Source organism: Pantherophis guttatus, chromosome 4, assembly GCF_059756535.1.
Source record: "Pantherophis guttatus breed Tessera chromosome 4, ASM5975653v1, whole genome shotgun sequence".
In the NCBI taxonomy this organism is placed as follows: Eukaryota; Metazoa; Chordata; class Lepidosauria; order Squamata; family Colubridae; genus Pantherophis; species Pantherophis guttatus.
The window spans coordinates 30,216,169-30,235,755 of NC_142066.1; the positions used below are offsets into that span (position 1 = coordinate 30,216,169).

The 19,587-nt window shown below is 40.6% G+C and overlaps 1 protein-coding gene across 2 annotated transcripts in view; it reads right to left on the reverse strand.

Annotated features, from left to right (window-relative positions):
• TTYH1 (tweety family member 1) overlaps positions 1-19,107 on the reverse strand; it is a 100,434-nt gene extending 81,327 nt beyond the window's left edge. For both annotated transcript variants that reach the window (XM_034423213.3, XM_034423212.3), the window contains exon 1: positions 18,724-19,107. In XM_034423213.3, the coding sequence (XP_034279104.1) occupies positions 18,724-18,849 (126 nt within the window). In that variant the 5' untranslated portion in view covers positions 18,850-19,107. The remainder of the gene's footprint in view (positions 1-18,723) is intronic.
• Between the last annotated feature and the right edge of the window lie 480 nt (positions 19,108-19,587).

Below are 19,587 nucleotides of genomic sequence, written 5' to 3' on the forward strand. Positions count from 1 at the left end.
TCAGCTGGGATTGTCAGAGGCTTTTAAAAGCATTTTTTTACAACCTCTTTGGCAGAATTGTGAGCCTCCGTTCTATGCATGCAGAATTTCTCTTCACCACCTCCAGATTAGGCAAAAAGAAATAGATCCTGCTCAGATACACTGAAGGTGTAGATATGAACAACCACAGCCCTCAGGATCTGTATAAATGCCCAAGCCTTGAAGGTAGCTCACGGGCTTCTCCCAAATTAGTCAACAAATTGTAGCTTTTAATATAACCAGAGGAAGGAAGTATGAAATACAGGTAGTCCTCAATTTATGACCACAATTGAGCCCAAAATTTATTTCGTTAAGTGAGACATTTGTTTGCTTGTCAGAGAAGGTGATCACTTGACCCCGGGACACTGCAATCGTCATAAATGTGAGTCACTTGCCAAGCGTCTGAATTTTGATCATGTGACCATGGGGATGCTGCAAAGGTCATAAGGGTGAAAAATGGCCGCAAGTCACTTTTTTTCAGTGTCGTTGTAACTTCAAACAGTCATTAAATGAGCTGTTATAAGTCGAGGATTATAACTGTACTGTAATGTCACCCATCGTAGCTATTTTGAAAAACCTAATTTAGGTTTTTTTTTTTTTAATTCGAGCAAAATTATCTTAAATAGTTTAAATAGAACTTTGATTCCTCTGCAGGGTGATCAATCCAAACTGAGAACATTTTGGAGATGGACCCCTGCCAAGTACTCTTCCTTATGGGCCAGCCAAGACTGGTCTAGGGTGAAAAAAACTGAGTTCCATGCCTTGACTCTATCTGAGGGATTAGTGTTTCTAATTACCGTATTTTTCAGAGTATAAGATGCACCGGAATATAAGACGCACCTATCTTTTTTGATGAGGAAAAGAAAAGAAATCTCCCTCTGCCTCTGCCTCTGAGCAATTTTGCCTCATTGCAGCAAACAGCAAAGAGCCTGCTTTACTTTCATTTTCGTTTTCAGCATAGCTTGATTAGCACAAGGGAAAAAAAATCTGTTCCAGCAATTTACCTCTTTGCAGCAAGCAGCAGAGCCCTGCGCAAAACAGCTGATGGCAAATCAGTTGAGAGTCAGGAGGCTGATCCAATCAACTTGTGCTAATTAGCCTGTGCTGAAGCTGAAAGGAGCTGTTTTTTTCTTGCTGTTTGCTTGCAAGGAGGTAACTGCTGCAAGCTAGAGGCCAAAGATGGGGGCCAGTGGGTGGGCGGGGCTACATTCGGTGTATAAGATGCACCTAAATTTTCATTCACTTTTAGGGGGGAAAAAGATGCATCTTATACTCCGAAAAATATGGTAGGTTGAAAAATTCTAAATTAGGTTTTTCAAAATAGCTAAGATGGGTGACATTATAGTACAGATATAATCCTTGATTTATAACAGTTCATTTATTGACTGTTTGAAGTTACAACGGCACTGAAAAAAAGTGACTTGAGACCATTTTTCACACTTACGACCTTAAAAAAGCATTACTAGAGAAAGTATGGCAATAATTATGAGATTAGAAAGTGCTCGATTTATGACCACAATTGAGCCCAAAATTTTCATTGCTAAGCAAGGCAGTGATTAAATGAGTTTTGCCTTGTTATACAAGATGTTTTGCCACGTTTGTTAAGCAAATCACTTCAGTTGTTAAGTGAAACATGTGGTCACTAAGCGAATCTGGCTTCCTCCATTGATTTTGCTTATTGGAAGCCAGCTGGGAAGGTTTTAAATGGTGATCACATGACCCCCGATAGTGCCACCGTCATAAATACCTGCCAGATGCCAAGCCTCTGAATTTTGGTCATGTGACCCTGGGGATACTGTAAGGGTTGTAATGTGAAAAATGGTCATAACTGACTTTTTTTAGCACCGTTGTAACTTTGAACAGTCACTAAATTAATGGTTGCAAGTCGAGGACCATCTGTGCATTTCATTTTTTTCATGTCTTAATTGTCTTATGTACAGGTAGTCCTTAAGTTACAACTATAAGGGCGCATGCCCATCAGAGTCATAACTTGTTATGGTCGTAAAGTGGATCAGTCACATGACCGATCTGATTTTTACAACCTTTTTTGTGGTGTTGTTAAATGAATGCCATAGTCATTAAGTGAACAAATGGTTTTGCCAAAAAAATAAATAGATGTTGGTTTTCATCAAACCAGGAGTGAAATGCTACCGGTTCGCACCAGTTCGGGTGAACCGGTAGTGGCGGCAGCAGGTGGTTTGGAGAACTGGTAGAGGCGGCAGCACAAGGTTCCTGCTCGGACGTCGTTACTAGTGGTGGGTTGCCCCCGGTTCGCACCGGTTCTATAGAACCAGTAGTAAAACCGGCGGGAGGCTCCGCCCACCGACCCTGACATCATCAAAATGCTGAAGAGTGCGCGTAGCCCCGCTGTGAACCGGTAGTAAAAGGTAAGTAGAACCCACCCCTGGTTGTTACTTCCTGGTTTTAACCAGGAAGTAACCTATTTTTTACCATCTGCGTATGCGCAGAGGGTCCAAAATCGCACATGACGCCCGCATATGACGCCCGCACTTCTGAACTGGTAGGGAAGATATGTAGATTTCACCTTTGCATCAAACTATCTTAAAATATGGTCACATAACTGCGGGACACTGCGAAGGGCAGCAAATATGGCAATGTTGCCAAGCACCTAAATGTGGTCATGTGACTGGGGATGAGGCAACTGAGTCCAAATCATAAATGCTCCCATGAGGTCCATTGTAATTTTGGACAGTCACTAAGTGACTGGTCGTAAGTCAAGGACTACCAGCCTTTGATTTTAATCATGACTCAAAGTGCAAGCTCCGTATCTTCGGGGCAGGCCTGCAACATGAAATGTAGACAAGGCAAGGGCCTTGTTTTGTGACTGTGACATTGTGACTCTGCTTACATTACTCTATCCCTCCCAGCAAACTTAGATTGGTTAATCAATATGATAAATAAATAAGGAAAACTTTCACACACGTTTTCTTGTTTTTCTTTGAAGATGTAAAAGGACGCAAATGACCAGCTGTTTGCAAGGAATATAAATCCTTCCATTCCCCACCATCCAGTCAGAGTTGAAGAAGCTTCTTGGATGAGAAGCAAAATGTCTTCAAAGAAAAAAACAAGAAAGTCCAGTTGCCTCCTGAAAAAGCACTTTTGGGACAACCATGTCCTGAATGACTGAGACTCTTTACAGACTCCTGGTCAATACAATTGTTTTCAACTATCATTTAAAATGAAGCACATATATATTCCAAAGAAATCTGGCACTCTGTCAATCAAATCTATCTCACAGAATAGTTGTTAAGGGGAGGTGGAAATGAAGGAGGAAGTGGTATGTTCAACGGAATAAAAATCTAATGAATAAACAAAGAAAGCCCTAGTGGACAATCATTTAGATATGAGCTGGCAGTGTGCAGCAGCTGCCAAAAAAGCCAACACAGTTCTGGGCTACATAAACAGAGGGAGAGAATCAAAATCACATGAAGTGTTAATACCACTTTATAATGCCTTGGTAAGGCCACACTTGGAATATTGCATTCAGTTTTGATTGCCACGATGTAAAAAAGATGTGGAGGCTCTAGAAAGGATGCAGAGAAGATGATTAGGGGACTGGAGGCTAAAACATGAAGAACAGTTGCAGGAACTGGGTATGTCTAGTTTAATGAAGAGAAGGACTAGGGGAGACATGATAGTAGTGTTCCAATATCTCAGGGGTTGCCACAAAGAAGAGGGAGTCAAACTATTTTCCAAAGCACCTGAAGCAGGACGAGAAGCAAGGGGTGGAAACTAATCAAGGAGAGAAGCATCTTAGAACTAAGGAGAAATTTCCTGGCAGTTAGAACAATTAATAAGTGGAACAACTTGCCTGCAGAAGTTGTGAATGCTCCAACACTGGAAATTTTTAAGATGCTGGATAACCATTTGTCTGTAGGTAACAGACATAACTTTGTCAAGTAGTGTAGGGTTTCTTGCCTGGGCAGGTTGTTGGACTAGAAGACCTCCAAGGTCCCTTCCAACTCTTGTTATTCTATTCTATTCTATTCTATTCTATTCTATTCTATTCTATTCTATTCTATTCTATTCTATTCTATTCTATTCTATTCTATTCTATTCTATTCTATTCTATTCTATATGCCTGGAAGTACTGAAGGGACTCCTGAAAAAGCATCTTTGGGACAACCATGACTTGGATAACTGAGAATCTCTACAGACTTTAACACAGATTGAAAACCAGCACAATAGGAAAATAACAGAGATGATAAGTTCTATCTCTGCTGTTCATCAATCTTTTGCACAAAAAAAAAAAAATCCAACAAAATAAGAACACACACATGCAAGATGTTGTTTTCTAAGAAGGTGCATGCCAAGACATGGCCTATAACCCTCCTGATTTTGCTATGCAAATAAGAGCTGGCCTGATTGAAAGGAAACATGTCTGCCTGTTGTCTTCCTTCAACGTAATGAATGTGTGTATGAAATCATAAGACACAAATAGAAAGAGGTACAGCTTGTATCACAGCATAATTTTCATCATTCTGAACCAGTGCTTCCTTAATCTTGGCATCTTAAAGAGGTGTGGACTTCAACTCCCAGAATTCCTCTGGTTGCAAAATCTGGGAATTGAAGTCCTCACATCTTCCAGTTGCCAATGTTCAGAAATATTGTTCTGTGTTCACACTATATTGTAATGTGTGGCAGCAGCCAAAAAAGCTAGTATAATCCTTGGTTGTATAAACAGAATCAAAATCACGTGAAGCATTAGTACCACTTTATAAATCCTTAGTAAGGCCACACCTGGAATACTGCATCCAGTTTTGGTCATCACAGAAAAAGATGTTGAGACTTTCAAAAAAAGTGCAGAGAAGAACAACTAAGATGATTAAAGGCTTAAAACCAAAACATGTGAAGAACGGTTGCAGGAATTGAGTATGGCTAGTCTAGAGAAAAGAAGGACTAGGGGTGACATGATAGCAGTATTCCAGAGTTTGAGGGGCTGCCACAAAGAAGAGGATGGGTCAACTTATTTTCCAAAGCTCCAGTAGGCAAGACAAGAAACAATGGATGGAAACTAATCAAGGAGAGAGGCAACCTGGAATTAAGGAGAAACTTCCTAATAGTAAACAATTAACTAATAAACCACGCTTGCCTTCAGAAGTTGTAGGCGCTTCATCACTGGAGGTTTTTAAGAAGAGACTGGACAGCCACCTATCTGAAATGATATAGAATCTCCTGCTTGAATAGGGGGTTGGACTAGAAGACCTCCAAGGCAGGGGTGGGCTCTAAAATTTTTTACTAACGGTTCTGTGGGCATGGCTTATTTTGTGGGCATGGCTTGGAGGTCATGTGACTGGGTAGGTGTGGCTAGCTGGTCATGTAACCGGGTGGCTATGGCTTTGTGTATAGGGACTACTCAGCGAGTTGACAAAAGTCATTTCTGACAGGTCCTCGCACTTTTGACTGGTCCTCACACTTATGACCATCCTCACATTTATGCCCGTGCAGCATTCTTAACAACCATGTCACTCATTTCACAACTGCTTCTCTTCATCATGGTGACAAGATAGGGCAAAAAACGTAAAATGTGAGGACAGTCGTAAGTTCGAGGACTGGTCAAAAGTGCGAGGACCAGTCAAAAATAGCTTTTTCAGCCCTCTGAGTGGTCCATATGTACAAAAGGATACAGCAATAGAGAGGGATGAAGGAAGGAGAAGAGAGATGGAAGAAGGAAGGAGAGAGAGGGAAGGAAGAGAAGGGAGGAAGGAAGGGAAGGGAAATTAGAGTAGGAGTGAGGGTAAGAGAGGGGGGAAGAGAGGAGGAGAAGGAGAAAGGAAGAGGAAGTAGGGAGGAGAAGAAGCGGGGGGGAAGAGAAAGTAAGAAAGAAAGAAAAGAGAGAGGTGGTAGGTTTGAGGAGAAAGATTGCTGTACAATAAAAAAGATGAAAGAGAAGAAAGGCAACCCCAAACAAATATAAAGATATTAAGAAAAGAATGAATTGTTAAACTTTAAAGAATAAAAGAGAACAAATATGAATAAATAGCAATAATTAGAAACACACATACAAACATAGAATGTATTTTCTTTGAACAGAGTATTTGGCTGGTTCATAAATTTAAACAGTGTTTAGTCATTTCAATTAAATTTACAATTTCTATATTTCCTTTTTGCCATATTTATTCCTCATCTATTTTTTTAAAAAACTAATATTATCCTTCATCCTCATCTCTAATCTTAATCAAATTCAATTTTTCTCTTCTATTCTATATTATACCCCTTCCCATTGTCATCTATTTTTATATCCATCCTCACATTGGTTAATTATGTAATACAGTTGTTTAATATAAATTCAACATTTTAATATAAATCAATTAGTTATATAACTATCTTTTTTGTATATTAATCAATATGAACATGAATATTCCAATTATTTCCATGCAATCCAATTTCTTACAAATCAATTAATTATATTTACCAATAATAATAAAAAACCAAATAATTTCCCCCATATATTCCTCCAAACCACAACTTAACCATTTCTGCTTTCAACACAATATACAATTAATAGTATCTCAATTATTATAATTCCCTAGTTAAATAGAGCTTTTTTTCTTTTGTGTTTTAAAATCTTGAACTCTCCTCTTTTTCCCTAAATTTCCCATTGTTTGCACCTACCTTTTTTGGTGAGGAAAAAGAAAAGAAATCTGCCTCTGCCTAATTTTCCAATGTAACAGCCAACAGCCTGCTTTACTTTCAGTTTCGTTTTCAGCTTGATTTGCATAAGAAGAAAAAAAAATCTGCTCCAGCAATTTAGCTCTTTGCAGCAAGCAGCCGAGCCCTGCGCAAAACAGCTGAGAGCAAATCAGCTGAGAGTCAGGAGGCAGATCTAATCAAGGAGCTTATTAGCCTATGCTGAAGCTGAAAGGAGTTGTTTTTTCTTGCTGTTTGCTTGCAAGGAGGTAACTGCTGCGAGGCACAGGCCAAAGGGTGGGGGCCACCCTCCTTGCCACTTAGCGCCTCCCTGTCGCCCCCTTTTGCCTCTAGCGCCTCCCTGCTGCCCCCCTTGCCTCTTACCACCCCCCTAAGGCATCCCACTGCCCCCCAGGGGACAGTACTGCCCACTTTGGGAACCAGTGGCTTAACTACTTAACTACTTAACAACCGGTTCTACCGAAGTAGAATCCCACCACTGGGTCTACCCATTTATTTTTGCAGGCACCAGTCTACTCATGTGTTTTCTTTTAACACTGATCAGCTATAGGGCGGCCCTTTGAAGCCCCGCAGCAAGAGTTTAAACAGTTTTTTTCCCTCTAGTCATCAGCTGGGACTCACGAGGCAGCAATAGATTGGGGGAGGTGCAAAATAAAAGGTAAGAATAACGTGGGGGGGCAGGGGGCGGGGGGCAGACAGTAGCGGTGACCGTCATATTGTCACCGCTACTGGCTCGGCCGAACTGGGCCGAACCGGGAAGAATCCACCACTGCTCCAAGGTCCCTACCAGATCTATTCTAATTGATTGATTGAACCATCTTGCCCATTCCACAGACAACACTGATTTAATGAACCATAACCCACTCTTGAAGTTTTTCAGACAATTTCCTTTCCTTTCAAGATTACACTCTGAAAACATTTCCCCAGGACTTGTAGCATTCTCAGTTCTGTGCATTAAATGAAAAGGAACTATTTCATTCAGTATTTTTCTTAGCTTCTGCTGCCCAAAAAAGCTTTATAAAGTACATGTACATTAAGAAATACACTGTACAGCAAAGAAGATTAGTGGTAGCATCTCACTTCCTTGCTAAATACATACCTGTGTCTGCCAAGGCTTTCAAAAATTCAAAGAAATGTATTTGCGCTCAATGACAATTTGATGTATTTGCCCTCTGTACTTAACGAGGCAATAGCTAAGCTGATGTATTTCTACATGCGTTTGCAGATACCTGTTAACCTCGATTAATGTTAACTCTGGTTGGTTTTTCAGCTCAGCATCTTGTGCAAACACAGCCCATTTAGTTAGGTTATAGGTTAGTGGATTGTGCGAAGCCAGCAAATGAATTAATTCAGCAACCGGGTTAAACAGATTGCAGACTCCAGCTATCACACCTGAACAAAGCCTTGAGGAATTCCAGCGCAAAGCTAGTCTAACAGTTTATATCCCCAGCTCTACCATACTCTTTTAATGCAACTCCTTCTCAAATGCAACTCTTTTAAAGCCTGGGATGGGTGAAGGAGAGACTAATTCCCATTTACAATTCCCATGTAAATGGTACTCAATTGCTTTGAAACTCATTGAATTTGGTACTCAACATATTTGATGTGAAAATGTCATCCCAGTACAGCTAAACCTTGATTTATGACCACAATTGAGGCCCAAAATTTATGTTGCTAAGTTTGTTAAGTGAGTTTTGCCTTGTTTTGCGACATCTCTTATCCCAGTTGTTAAATGAATCACTGCAGTTGTTAACTTAGTAACCCAGCTGTTAACTGAATCTGGTTTTCCTATTGATTTTGCTTGTAAAAAAGGTTGCAAAAGGGGATTGCATGACCGTGGGACACGGCAACTGTCTCTTTGATATGAGCCAGTTTCCAAACATCTAAATCTTGATCAAGTGACCATGGGGATGCCATAATGGTGTCCATGAAAAACGGTCATAGGTCACTTTTTTCGGTGTGTTATAACTTTGAACAGTCATTAAATGAACTGTTGTAAGTTGAGGACTACCGATACTCATCATTTGTTTGGTACTCAATGCACAAGCTAGAATCTGTTGGTGTTGTGATTCTCTGCATTATTCCTAATGGAAAAAATTGTTTGATACTCGTCGTTTTTGGTACCCTGTGTCTCCCGGAACCGATTAATGATGAGTACCAAGTACAACTGTAGTTATCTTGCTTGTTGGATCTCTTATTATCGTGTTGCCTCCCCCAATAACAAGGATTTCAAATTCAAGCTGGTTAGGAAAATATTGAAGTCTAAGTACTTCACCCCGAAGTAGGTTGGCAAAGCTGGAGTAGATCATAACAAGGCCAGTTTTTAGTCATGGATTCAGAACAGCAATAGCTGTTGTTTTAAGTAATAGAGAAGGAATAGGAAGTATTATTAGCCTAAGGCCGGTGTTTCTCAATCTTGCAGGCTTAAGATGTGTGGATTTCAACTCCCAGTCCACATATCTTAAAGTCCACGTATCTCAAGGTTGAGAAACACCAGCCTGGGCCTAACAATTCATGGTGGTTTATTCAACCGTTGCCTATTTTGTTAATTAAAAACATCTATGAGAAGTTGTCAGTGAACAAATGAAGCTGACTAAAAGGACCATTGATGACTACACTCTATACTCAGCCCACCCGTTCATAAACGTTGTGAAGACCCTTAGAAAAAGCTAATCATTTTTATAAAGGCTTTTTGTTACAATCCTCTAGCCTTGTCTGTAGAGACCAAGTATTATGGCTTGGTCTGGAGAGTGGAGAGTCTACCCCTCCAAGAGAAAGAAAGTGATCTGGCAACATTCAATTCACATGCTGAATAGTTCCATAGAAAGCAACTCAACAAAATTTTCAATCAGTGGGTTGTATTGTTCACACTGGCCTCAGTATACTTTATGCCCCCTAGTTCCCCCTAGTTCCCTTTGTAAATTTCAATTCAAACCAAATAAGTCTCCACTATTTGGTTTATCACTGGCTATATTTTTGTCTACCTGCTTGCTTTTTTATTCTCACAATTTTCTTGTAAGACAGTTGCAGAGATGATTGAAGGGGAAATACCATTTACAGAAGAAAGGGGAAAAAAAACCACCAAAAGAAGATAGTGAGGCAAGTTGATTTTACTTTTAATTAATTATAAGGCTGGAATAGGGACCACAGATCACATCACAATGGCACAATTTGGAAGCCCAGAGCTCCAAATTTTGTCCATGTCATTTGTATTAAAAAGGACATCCAATAGCGGATCATGAAAACAACTCAGATTTTGGGAAGCAGTTACTGTCATTCCAGCACTTACAGCTATATTAAAGAGCCCAAATTAAAGAGTATTTGTTGGTTTTTCATCTGGAATATCTAAAGTTAAAGCATATTTAATAGAGTTGCCATTATAATTTCACATCATGCGTCTATGAGGTTTATTGCTCAAGCTGATGTCCATTCTTTGAAGATCTCTGAATGTATTTTTGCTGAATTATATGTATTTTATGAAGCAGAAATATTAATTCATGTGTATCACAGAAAAAGTAGCATGAATTGGCCACTGCTACATTTTAAAATGAGAAATCTAAAGAATTGTTCTTGTTTTATGCATACTACCTATATCTGGAGCTGTATAAACCTTTGTCCTCTGCTAAACACAAACTTAAATAAACAATACCAGAACTGTCCACAGGAAGGATATATTATATATAGTGAAAACTGTTTCCCATTTGTATAAACTTTGACAAACATTAAAAAGGGATAAGGTTTGATCACAGGGCTGTGGCCACCATAGTTTTAACCCCCTCTATGCAGATATTCCTCAGCTTTATATTTTGAAAATATTCTTTTTTGGAACATCACATTGTAGATTACAATGATTTTCAAACTGGGAAAGAAATGTCTTAAATATTGTACCATCTACTTGGGCTATAAATGGAAAGGTATAAATGGATTCAATTCATCAATCAACTTTTTTTAAAAACAACAACAACAACAACAACTGTGTTCTAAATTCTGTAATTCAGATTGTTCATCAATGGCTGTTTTTAGCTTGTCTGTTTTGTTTTGTTTAGGCTTCTAATTTATTTAATTTACTATTTCATTTTGAAAGCCACTCGAAGTCTGCTGGAGTGGGCCGTTATAATAAATTTAAGGCAATAAGAACAGAAGATGCGACGCCTGTTTACAGAAGGAGGGTATCATCTTCATCACAGGACAAGCTTATTCATCTTACTTTATTAAATTGTCACTTTGATTAAATCTATGAAATTGGAAAACTCCTGGTACTTACAGTTTTAAAAACTGATTGGCATAAAAAGTAATACTGGGGTTCTATCTCCCATGGAAGGTCTACAAGGAAGATTTTTCAAATCAAACCCTATCTTTTAGTTTTTGATGAGGCTGGGCAAAATCTCTACTATCTATTCTCACTATAGACCTCATTGCTTGATTAAAAAAACAAATGCTAAGATGCTAACAACTAAGTTATTTATTTATTTATTTATTTATTTAAAAATGTGTTGGCCGCTCATCTTAACCATAGGATAATTCTGGGCAGCTTACAGTCATAAAAATGTATCTGGACATTATACATTATATACATTTAAACATAAATTAAAACTGAACATTGAAACCTAAGGACATGTAGGGAAGGCAGGGGCAGGAGGGGTCTGTGGTTGCTCAATCAATCACCTTCACTGTGCTGTCACCACCATTGGGGCCGTAGGAAATCTGGTAGAGCCACATCTTTAGACCCTTACAAAAGGATAGGAGAGTTGGGGCCAATCTCACATGCTGTGGGACGACAAGATGTTCCAAAGGGCAGGAGCAACAGTAAGAGAAGGCCTTCCTCCTGGACCCCACCAACCAGAATAATCAGGCGGATGGGACTGGCATGAATGGGTCAATCCCAGTGGGGTAAGACGGTCCCTCAAGTAACCTGAGGGATCCATGCTTTAAAGATGAAAAGTTGGCTCCACATATTACAGACTGTTCTTCCAACTATAGCTCAAGCTGGATTTATCCTAGGCTGACGGGTTTCTTATAATACTAGATTTTAAACCGATACTCTTGCTTTAACTCAAAATACACAAAATCCAGCAGATCTTATTTCTTCAAAACTAAAGGTTTTGCAAAAGTTTTGTACAGGTAGTCCTTGTGTTTAGTGACCGTTCAAAGTTATGTCATGGGAAAAAAAGTGACTTATGACCATTTTTCACATTTATGACCATTGCAGCACCTCCATGGTCACATGACCAAGATTTGGATGCTTGGAACTGGTTCGTATTTATGATGGTTGCAGTGTCCTGGGGCCATGTGATTCCCCTTTTGCAATCATCTGACAAGCAAAGTCAATGGGGAAGCCAGATTCACTTAACAATTGTGTTATTAATTTAATAACTGCAGTGATTCACTTAACAAATTGTAAAGAAAGATCGTAAAATGGGGCAATTTAACAAATTTCTCACTTAGCAACATACATTTTGGGCTAAATTGTGGTTGTAAATTGAGAACTACCTGTATTGTGAATTGACAAGATTTATTCAGCTCTTAAATTAGGGATAATTATTAATAGTGTGCCTTTTCCTTGGTTAAATATATCATGGTTTGTCATGATATGTATTTCAAGTTTTCAACCATTCCTTGGTTGAAATACATATCATGGATGTCCTCCTTTAATTTAGCTTTAGGACCCTTTTGCAATTTAGGTAGAAATTGTGAAAATATAAATTAAACTGCCTGGCGGAGAAACATACCATTTTATATGACGTTGATAATGTGCTTTGTTAGAAAACCAGAAGTGTCTGTTCCTAATCTTATTGCATTAGCACATGAATTTGGAATCATCTCTGATTACTTTTTGAACTGGGGTAAATCCCATTTGATGTTCTTGGTCACCCTCTGACCCCTTTCTTATCTTGGCAACAAAAGATTTCTCAGCTGGTAAACTTGAATTTACTCTTTGCTTGATGTCAGTACAGATCTAGCCAGATGGTTTAAAATTCTCATGTATGTATTTGAAGTAAGATAAATGTGACTACAATAAGTAAAACTCAAGGCTTCGTTTCTATATTTCCAGCTATTTCCATTACATAATTTTAAATAAATACAAAACACAATGGATACATTTCTTGGCAAGGGCACCCTATAATATTTTCACTGAGTATATTATAGCTATTATTAAGAAAAGTGGTTTGAATGTCTCCTACACACACAGACACACAGACACACAGACACACACACAGAAAGAGAGAGAGAGAGAGAGAAAGAGAGAGAGAGAGAGAGAGAGAGAGAGAGAGAGAGAGAGAGAGAGAGAGAGAGAGAGAGAGAGAGAGAGAGAGAGAGAGAGAGACTCATCACTAAGCATTTACCTTAGCATCAGTTATTGTCTGACATTAAAAGTGTAAACATTTTCTCTCTTCTTTGGGCTTGTTATTATTATTATGGTTCGTTGCACAGTCAGCCAGATGTTCTGACTGGATTTGACATTTTTATCCATCTGTGGAGTCTTTCCCAAGGACCTGGGATACGGAGATGCTGATGTTTGATGGTGTTATAGATATTGTCGCAGGATAATAAGCTATTCCGAGTAAAGTTGCCTTTTGCAATTGACCAGCGGTGAGTTTGTCAATGCCAGTGATGTTCAAATGGTGTTCCAGTTATTATTATAATTATTATTGAACTACATTGAAATTGAGGTCCTGACAATTACTGGCATCCTGTTTGTGTAGTTTCATACGTATGGTACACTTCAATCTATAAGTCTGTATGGGAAATATTGGGTTGCAAACATAACTTTGAATGTTTATCCATGAGAAGCGTATGTTTATGGAAAAGTCTAAGTTATCTAAATGACTAGCATTTAATATGTCTTTTGGGTAAACTGGTCTTCTTATCCAGGTCCACTCAGCTCTGAGAAAACTTTTGCAGTACTAAAAAAAAAATTTGTCTCTGAGGGCTTCTTAGCAATATGTGCAGTTTAGATATTTGTTACCTCTTCTGATTTGTCAGCCTTCCCAGAAAGACCAGACAGGAAGCAAAAACAAATAAATTAAAGCTACATTAACAGAATCTTGCAAGTCTGAAAGTAAAATTCTCCCACAGTCACTTTTACAGCCTAAGAAACTAGGGAGAGTTCCTACTGAGCCTCTTGCCCATTCCACTATGCCAGTGGTGAAATCCAAATTTTTTTACTACTGGTTCTGTGGGTGTGGCTTGGTGGGCGTGGTGTGGCTTGGTGGGGGTGGCAGGGGAAGGATACTGCAAAATCCCTATTCCCTCCCCACTCCTGGGGGAAGGATACTACAAAATCCCCATTCCCACCCCACTCGGGGGTCAGCCAGAGGTGGTATTTGCCGGTTCTCCGAACTACTCAAAATTTCTGCTACCGGTTCTCCAGAACCTGTCCGAACCTGCTGGATTTCACCCCTATACTATGCAGTTATGGCCTATGTTATCTTTATCTGACCACTCTCTAGGCAGCATCTCTTCAACCCATCTCCCTGGATCATTCCCATGTATCTTTACATAATGTTCCATCGAGGTTAGAAGTTCAGGAATAATTATCCAGGGGTCCTATGTGAATAACCCCTTTCTTTGAAAAACGTTGATGGAATTGATTTAATTTATTTCACTTACAGGCTCTCCCCGTTTAGTAACTGCAATTGGGATTAGCGACTCAGCTGTTATGTGAAACTGTCACTAACTGAATAATCACGTAATTGTGACTATGCTTACAATTTAACACAGAACTATAGGTATTAACTGGTTGTAATGGCAAGCACATGACTGAGAAAAAGATGATGTAAAGATCGTTAATGCGGACATTGGTCGCAAAGTTACTTTTTTGGCACTGTCATAACTGCGAATGGTCACTGAGGCAGTTGCTAAGTGAGGATTACGTGAATATGAGATTGCCCATCTAAATCCATGAATCTGAATGGCTAACAACAGTTTAAAAACACCATACAGCAATAGCACTTAGACTTATATACCATTCACAGTGCTTTTTACAGCCCTCTCTAAGCGGTTTACATAGTCAGCATATTGCCCCCGACAATCTAGGTCCTCATTTTACTGACCTCAGAAAGATGGAAGACTGAGTTAACCTTGAGCCTGGTGAGATTCTAACTGCCAAACTTCTGGCAGCCAGCAGTCAGCAGAAGTAGCCTGCAGTACTGCATTCTAACCAGTGCGCCACCATGGCTCTATATAACAGTATACTGTATTAGAAAAATCAGTATACCGCCCAGCAGCAAATTAACACAACCATTGCACAGGATCTGCCATGCATCCAAATTCCTGACAATCATGCCAACAGGATTAATGCTATTCTAATCTCCAGAGGGACGATATTCCAAAGGGAAGACGCCATGGTAGAAGACACTTCCTGGGTCCTGCTAGATGACATCCTCTAATAGATGGGGACCCTGAGCATGACTCTTTCATTGGACCTAATGGTTTGGGTAGGCTCATGCCATGGAAGGGTTTATGAGTAATTATCAGCATCTCAGATTGAACCTAGAAGCACACTGGCAACCAATGCAGTTCACATAATTGCCTGCCCCACTGCATCCTGTACTTGCTGCAACTTCTGGATGTTCTCCAAGGGCAGCCCCCTGTAAAGCACATTACAGTAGTCATTTTTCGTGACTTTTGAACTTGATTATGTGCCATAAGGTCAATATCTATAAGAGCCGTAGTGGCATGATGGTTAGAATGCAGTATTTAAGGTTGACTCTGCCCATAGCCAGATGTTCGATCCTGACCAGCTCAAAGTTGACTCCGCCTTTCATCCTTCCAAGGCTGGTAAAATTAGGACCCAGATTGTTGGAGGCGATATGCTGACTCTGTAAACTGCTTAGAAAGGGCTGTAAAGCACTATGAGGTGGTATATAAGTGTAAGTGCTATTTCTAACAACTCTTCACAGCCATGTAGATAGATTTTCTCCAGGATGACCTTGAGTATTGGACTTGATCCCTCAAAATGCAGTTGAGTGGTGAGACAAGTAAGGTCCTGCACTTAGGTAGGGAAAACCATATGCGCAGGAACAAAATAAGCAGAACTTTGTCAACAGTAGTGACTGTGAGATGAATCTAGGAACCCTGGTGGACCACCACTTAAGGATGAGCCAGAAATATGCTGCAGCTGCCAAAAAAAAACCAAAGCAGTCCTAGGCTGCATCAAGATGGCTCAAAGTCATAGTGACTCTCTATATTGCACTAGTGAAGTCACACTTGGGATACTGCTGGTCACCAAGATACAGAAAAGATGCTGAATCCCTAGAAAGAAGGCAGAGAAAAGCAACAAAGATGACAAGGGATCTGGACACCAAATTGTAGGATGGATAGCTAAGGGAACTAGGTAGGCTTAGCCTGATGGAGAGAAGGCTTAAGGGGTGGCACAATAGCCATCTTCCAATATTAAGAGCTGTTACAGGGAAGAGCAAGTTGGTTTATTCTCAGTAGTACCTGAGGGGAGGACAAGAAGCAATGGGTGGAAGCTGGTCAGAAGGACATTCAACATGGAACCAAGAAGGAATTTTGTGACAGTGAGAACAATTAATCAATGGAACAACCAGAGTTGTGAGTCCTCTATTGCTGGAGGGTTTCAAGAAAAGATTAGACCACCATTTGTCCAAGATGGTATAAGGACTGCCTTGGGCAGGAGGTTGGACTGGAAGACCTTTAAGGTCCCTTCCAACCTGATATAATATTCTGAAATACTGAGGATAAAGGACTGTACTAAACAATATGAAATCAGTTCACTATAACTTGAACAAAATATTAAATATATTAACAACAAGAGAATTGTTTTATAGATCGTGGACATTTCAGAAATGGGTTAAAATTACCATGGTGTTAGAGATATAATTCAGGAGCTGGAACATAAATTGATATGACTTAGTCTTATTCTATTACTGTTGCAATGTGAGTTGACACTGGTTTGTTAATATAATCCTGGATCAATAGTGGTATATTAAGGAGGCATGTGATATTGGGTATATGACCAGGTTTTAGTATCTACCAAGGTATCAAGAATTGTGGATTTTTTTCAGTCATGGATTTAAATAAAAGAGTTATTGTATAAGATTAAAGGGATAAATCTACACCTGATTTAAAGAAATGGATGGATATATGTTGTTTCTCAACACTAAACTTTTTTTTCTCTGACAGGCAAAAAAAAAGTTCTAAAAGATATAGTAGAACCTTTTGGAAATATTTTATTATCTTTTTTCCTTCCCTCCCTCCCTCCCTCCCTCTCCTCCTTCCCTCCCCCATTTTTTCTATGATTCATGCTGGTATATGCATTTATATTTTTTAGCAGTTTGCATAACACAATTACTTTAAAAGTGAGCACTTTTTAATGGGCAAATATCTACTTATTCACAGATAAGTAGTTTCCCAAGTTCCTTAGGTCATATTTGTGTGGATAAAAAGAAGCAAAAGATTGAGAAATAAAACGTTGAATTGTGACTAGCTAAATGGAAATATGCAGGTGAGTGCTTATAATTTTGTGCCCACCAGTTTGCTAAACCACGTTTGCTTTAAACCACAGCTTGTTGAAAAAGCTACCAGTGCCTGTCTCATTCTTTTTTTTTTTTTAATTTGATTTATATGCTGCCCTTCTCCGGAGACTCAGGGCGGCTTACAATGCGTTAAGCAATAGCCTTCATACTTCTGTATATTTATACAAAGTCAGCTTATTGCCCCCACAAACTGGGGATATAATATTGCTTCTTATTGCTAAACCATGGTTTACAAAGCAGAGTGGCTGAGTTCACACAACATATCAAGACAAAACCCATCAAGTGATGGCTTGTGAAAATTAATACAGATAATATGGCTGCCATGTATTCTCAGTCATGCTAGATATGGCTGCTTTCGAGCAAATAGTGATATTACTTGTGAATCCACCAAGCACAGCACTGGTTGATATCTACTTCCACAACCGGTGCAATACTTTTTTTCAGTGACACGACTGTTGGATCATTGCCAGCTATATTCACACTCTCTTGGTTCCTTTGAACATGTCTTTAGACATTCTTCTCTAGACCAGTCTGTCTATAGAACTCAACTTCTAAGTGACCACACAAGATAATGTCCTCCAATTTTGCACCTTCCTGTTGTGCTAGATCTGTGATTTTCAGGGTTCCCACCAAGATGGCCAAAGACATTCCATCACATCTGGAGGATGCCATGTTGAAAAAGGATAGCACTAGTCTGATAAAGGCCACTGAGTGACACCAAAGACAAGAGGGCTACCCAAAATTCTTCCCTTAAGAGAAGAATCTAAATTTTCTTGCATGCTGTAACCTCAAAGAAACTCAGATGCTCTGCCGAACTACTCTCCGCTGTTCCTTCATCCCTATCCTTAGTTCTCTTACTCTGATCCTTTACGTTTCCATCCCCTCTCCATCTCTCCCTATTCCAACTTCATTCCGATCTGGTCCTCCATCTTTCCCAGGGCTCGTCTCCCTCCGGATATCTCCCATCCCTTCGCTCCTCCCTTAACCGCCTCTCTCCCTCGGGTTCTCCAGTCCATCCTCCCCTTCCCAATTCTTCCCAGGACCAGGCTGGCTCGCCCTTCCCTCCCTCCCTCCTGCCTCCCTTTGAGTCTCACTTTTTTTTCTTCTGCCCCGAGGCTTCTCTCTCTTCCTGCCTCCCTCTGCCCCATCCTATTTCGAAAGTCCCACTTCTCTACCCCTCTTCTGCCCTCTTGCCTTTCTTTGCCCCTGATCGCCCCCTCCCTCCCTCCCTCCTTATATCCATCCACCAAGGTTGCTCAGCGCTGCGCTGCAGTTGGATTCGCGTTATTGAAGTCTTTCCCCTCCTCGCCCCGCGCCGCTTTTTTCCCCCCTCTCGCTTTTCTCTCCGGCTTCATCCATCCGCTGCCTACCTCCGCCTCTCTCTTCTCCCTTCGCCTCCGTCCTCGGCTGCCTTGCCTGCCGCCTCCCCACTCTTGTCCTAGCGAGCCCCGGTCCCGTCTCCCTTCACTCCATGCCTTCGATACCCACGGGTATGTGTATGTGTGTATGGTGGTGTTGGGGAGAGACTCACCTGCTGGTAGCCCAAATCCTCTGGAGCAAATTCGCTCCCCGCTGCCTCGAACTGGAAGTTGATGTGCGGCGCCTGGTGCAGAAGGAAAGTCCACCACGAAGCTCGGTACCCCTGGGGGGACCCCATCCTTCCCTCCCGGGGCGCACAGAAACCCGGCGCTGCTCACCGTGCTGGACGTCGCCCTCCCATGCTGGCGCAGGGACGGGTTTGGGGAATGGAGTGAAGAGAGACTCTGCAAAACATCAGGGCTTATCCGCGCGGGATATTGGGGGGAGGGAGGGGGATTGTGGGGAAATCGGGAGGGGGGGAGCTGGTTGGGAATGGGGAAAGGATGGAGAAAGGCGCAGAGCCATCTAGCGAATGTGTCTGTTAAAGTCACCAAATTCTGGCTTGCCCTCCCAGAGATGGAGACATGGGCTCCCTCCAGTGGTCTTCGTCTTCTATGCAATAAAGATAAACCACATTTAGCAGACCGATTAGGAGGTGGTCCTCGATTTACAACAGTTTGCTTGCAATTTATGAACCACACTTACTGGTTGGGCGTTATTTGCGACTCTGTCTACAGGTAGTCCTCGACTTACGACCACACTTGAGCCCAACATTTCTGTTGCTAAGTGAAATGTTGTTAAGTGATTTTTTTTGCCCCATTTTATGGCTTTTCTTGCCACAGTTGTTAAGTGGATCACTGCAGTTGTTAAGCTGGTAACCCAGTTGTTAAGTGAATCTGGCTTCGCCATTGTCTTTCCTTGTCAGAAGGTCGTAAAAGGGGAACACATGATCCCAGGAGGATATGACCGTCATCAATTTGACTCAGTTGCCAAGCGTCTGAATTTTGATTGTGTGACCATGTCATCAAGTGTGAAA